At 39.8% G+C, this 4,066-nt stretch overlaps 1 protein-coding gene across 2 annotated transcripts; it reads left to right on the top strand.

Moving 5' to 3' along the window:
- Window positions 1-545: 545 nt before the first annotated feature.
- On the top strand, window positions 546-3,258 carry LOC140006733 (CBS domain-containing protein CBSX5-like). Of its 2 annotated transcripts, XR_011814526.1 has the most exons (3): window positions 546-1,031; window positions 1,646-2,651; window positions 3,085-3,258. XR_011814526.1 is itself a non-coding variant. In XM_072049200.1 (2 exons), the coding sequence occupies exons 1-2, from the start codon at window positions 688-690 to the stop codon at window positions 2,496-2,498; spliced, it is 1,197 nt and encodes a 398-aa protein (XP_071905301.1). In that variant the 5' UTR covers window positions 546-687; the 3' UTR covers window positions 2,499-2,714. The 2 variants fall into 2 exon arrangements, 1 of the variants encoding a protein (XP_071905301.1); XM_072049200.1 differs by lacking the exon at window positions 3,085-3,258 and having other exon boundaries at window positions 1,646-2,714.
- The last annotated feature ends 808 nt before the right edge of the window (window positions 3,259-4,066 follow it).

Raw genomic sequence — 4,066 nt, 5'->3', positions numbered from 1 at the left:
CCCACGTCATTTTATTACTTATTTACCGCGATACAGCACCCTTTCCCTTATTCCATCAACAAAATTTTAGTACGTGCCCAGTTGCTCTTTTGTACCATACCAGAAACAAAAAATAGGACAGAGTGCTCTTTTGTTCCATCAACTAAATAGGTCATTTTATCACTTGTTTACCGCGATACAGCACCCTTCCCTTATTCCATCAACAAAAGTTAGTACATACCCAGTTGCTCTTTCGTACCATACCAGAAACAAAAATTGCCCAAAAAAAAAAAAAACAAAAAAGCAGTCGGGGGTTTAATCAGCAGTGGGCTCAATACGGCAGCCCAGTTTACCTCTGGCTCCAAAAGACGAACGGATGGGCTGGGGTAATTGTTACTTTCGTACAATGTTTACTAGTAATCCTCAGCATTTTTTAATAAAGAAATAGTGATAATAATGCAACCAAAAAACTTTATACGACTAGACTATTAACTACTAAGTGTCAAAGACCCCACTAATTTTTTTCAACGCCCCCCTCCCGAGAACTCCCACTGAGCCGGCAGCCCATCCAACATCTCTGCTTATAAATATACATAAAACATCCACTCCCCTGCATCAGCCACTTTCCACTCCATTCCTTTTCCAAGTAGATTCTTTAATTTCCTGCACAAAACTTCTTAAACAAATCTCCAATATTTTCAGAGTTGCATGGCAGCTGGTTTGTTGGCTCATGAGGTAGCTGACCTCTGTTTAGGAAAGCCACCCCTGAAATCTCTTTCCATTTCGGCCACTGTTGCTGATGCTTTGACTGCTCTCAAGGCATCCGATGAGAACTGGATCAGTGTATGGAGCTGCGACCACCACTCCAACAAGAACAGCTTCAATGTGAATGAGGACTGTGTCTGCATTGGAAAAATTTGCATGGTTGATATCATTTGTTATCTTTGTGAAGAAGAGAACCTTTGTTGCCCTTCTTTGGCTCTGCAGTCTCCTGTTTCTGCATTGCTGTCAAAGGTTCCTGGCTTGGTGAGGCACGTGGAACCCTCTTCAAGGTATTGGTCCTATTGGATATGGATATCAATCTCTATCTCCATATCCCTCCATCTCTTCTCTCTCTTTCTTTGTCTTGTTTCTTTTTTTTTTCTTCTGTTGCATACTTCAAGAAATTTGGCACTTTCTGCAGTGTTGTCTTCAATCTTCATCAGAAGTACTGCCTGCCCAGTCCGATTGTTGTTGAGAAACAAATATATATTTCCGTACCTTTCTAGACCTCATTAATGGCCTTAACTCCAATTCTGTTTACTTATAGTTTCCCTTTGACTTAATTAATATCCTGTTCCTAGGAGTTTGTTTAACTTTTCTTCTTCGTTTAAAGAAAGGTCAAGCTTTGAATAACAATATTTAAGTAGAAGGTAATTATGTGGAGGGAGATTCATGTGCCCAAAGATCCTTCAATTTTTGTTTTTCAGGTAAAAGTCACTGTTTGTTTTTTTCTGCAATTTTGCAACGAACATGAGAAGGATTTCTCATTTTTATGTTGGCAATAGCTATTGTTTTCTTTTCTTTACAGGAGTCACCGGCACCTGAATGAAAACTATGTTTATTTGGTTGATGACAAGATTTGAGGATCTAACCTTTAATTCAAACCCTGTTTCTCTTTTTACAGCATAGTCGAAGCTATTGATCTGATCCTTCAAGGGGCTCAGAATCTCGTTGTCCCTATAAAGAGCAGAATTACTGGAAGCTCAAGAAGGAAATTACTCCAAAAATCAACCTCAGTCACTCCCACGATACACAATGGCCGTGAATTTTGTTGGTTAACACAAGAGGATGTGATCAGATTCCTTCTCAACTCCATTGGCCTTTTCTCGCCAATTGCTGCACTTTCAATTGAAAGACTTGGGATTATTAGCTCCGAATTTGTGGCCGTAACGTACCACTCGCGGGCCTCATCAGCGATTGGAGCAATTGCACAAGCCCTCAGCGATCAAACATCAGTGGCTGTTGTTGATGATGACGGCATTTTGATAGGAGAGATTTCTCCCTTCACCCTTGCTTGCTGCGACGAGTCCGTGGCAGCTGCAATCACAACCCTCTCCGCAAGTGATCTGATGGCCTATATAGATTGCGGAGGTCCACCTGAGGACATTGTGAGGCTTGTGATTGCAAGGTTGAAGGAGAGAGATCTCCAGGGAATGTTAGATGAGTTCATGATCGATTCGTCTAACATTTCCTCTAACTCCTCATCTTCATCTGATGAGGAGTTCTCATCCTCAACCACGACGTTGTCACGGCTGGGGAGGCTTAATAGGTCTAGTAGTTACTCAGCTAGGATGATGAGAAGGGCCGAGGCAATAGTTTGCCATCCAGGAAGCTCTTTGGTGGCTGTGATGATTCAGGCACTTGCGCATCGCGTAAATTTCGTTTGGGTGATTGAAGAGGATGGCAGTGTGGTTGGAATCGTCACATTTTCAGACATTTTGGGGGTTTTCCGCGAACATCTAGATTCCATGGTTTAAGGGATTTGATCTCTCATCAGTAGAAGTTAATAATGGGGTGTTGTAAAATAGAAAAAAGGGGAACATGTGAATATGTCGAGCGAGCCTGGGCCCCAGTTTTTGTTTTCTGTCGTAGCATGTGACATTGAACATTTGCTGACTGAGAATCCGGCTGTACGTTTTGTATGCTTTGACTTTTATGAATTTCTTCATGTATGAACAAATCTATTACGAGTACTCTTCTCTTCATTGACCCCTACTTACATGGCAAAGCCAAAGATTTAGCAGCATCTAGTATTTTCTTAATGTGCATTGATCCCCTGCTTGAAATGCCGCTTAAGGCATGATAGCTCGGTTACTCAATGCTAGGCTCTCTGAAAAGAATCAAAAATTCTTGATCCTTCAATTTTCAGTCGCTGTCTCTCAAGGCAGTAGATGCAAGAAAGACATTCGCAAAGTTGTGGTAGTCCTGTTAGCTAGCTATGTATTTTGTTAGTCTGTCTCTATCTTTGGCAAAGAATGCAAGAATACACGGTTGCTTTACTCATAGCTTATTGACTTAAATGAACTTTTTCCGAAGAACTGAAGAAGTTTGTTTTTCCTACAGCATCCTAGTCTCTTCCTCGGCTCAACAACAAAGACTTCTACCTAGAAAATGGGGGAAAAAAGAGATGGATTTCAACAAGCATGAAAATATGTGATTCTAACACATATTTCAACAAGCATGGTATGTGGTTCCAATTTGTTGAAATTCATTGAAAGCACGTTGAAGAGAGAATGTCACAAGTAGCTTCAAAGGCTAGGATGAATTTATGTAAACAAATAACTTCAAGTTTTTTTTTTCTCACTTGTGTTCCCCATAGCTAAGCTATGCCTTAAAAAAAAAAAAAAGAGTCATTGCAACCATGTTTGAACGCTAGCAACACCGGAATATGGTGTCTTGTACTTGCATGATGAGTAATGGTATTTATGATTTCTTGTTCAGAAAAGACGAGACCAAGTTTGTCTTGCATGTTAACTTGGCATCTATATATCAAGAATTCTTTTTACGGGCTATATATATACATATAACCAATTCTTGTATCGATGTTAAGAGAGCTTAGGCATGGCAGTTAGTTTTATCTGTACAAGCATTATGCTTCGTTCCACTGTATATTTCATAGATTGGGTCATGTACTGCTACGAGCTTCTTCAAGATAGCTGGTGAGTTTCCTGACCCAAAAGATGATGTGGATTTCTTAAGTTTCTTTCTGTCTACATCCTGTTGTCATTATAAGTAATCTCCATTAATGAGATGAAAGGCGTATACTTCTCGCTTTCTTTTTGCCTACTTCTTGTTTTATACTATTTTGATTATTTAACACGTTCACTTTCGAGTGAAAAGACAAAAAAACTACTCCAGTTATAATACAAACTGGCATACATTGATTTACATGAGACGTGAGTCTCATAATACACAGAGGGCAACAGTCCTCATAATATAGGATTACGAGTTGATTTGATAGCACTAGTGGGAGGTGTTCTTTATTCTTGCTCTAAGCTACCCAACATTCTTCTGATATAATCCATCGAATCAAAAGTAAACCAGC

Source organism: Coffea arabica, chromosome 5e (genome assembly GCF_036785885.1).
Source record: "Coffea arabica cultivar ET-39 chromosome 5e, Coffea Arabica ET-39 HiFi, whole genome shotgun sequence".
Classification (NCBI taxonomy): domain Eukaryota; kingdom Viridiplantae; phylum Streptophyta; class Magnoliopsida; order Gentianales; family Rubiaceae; genus Coffea; species Coffea arabica.
This window is presented reverse-complemented; position numbering and strand designations above follow the sequence as displayed.

Coding starts and splice junctions, on each gene's coding strand:
- LOC140006733 (XM_072049200.1), top strand. CDS start 688: ATGGCAGCTGGTTTGTTGGCTCATGAGGTAGCTGACCTCTGTTTAGGA. Junction 1,032..1,645: donor CACGTGGAACCCTCTTCAAG/GTATTGGTCCTA, acceptor CTCTTTTTACAG/CATAGTCGAAGCTATTGATC.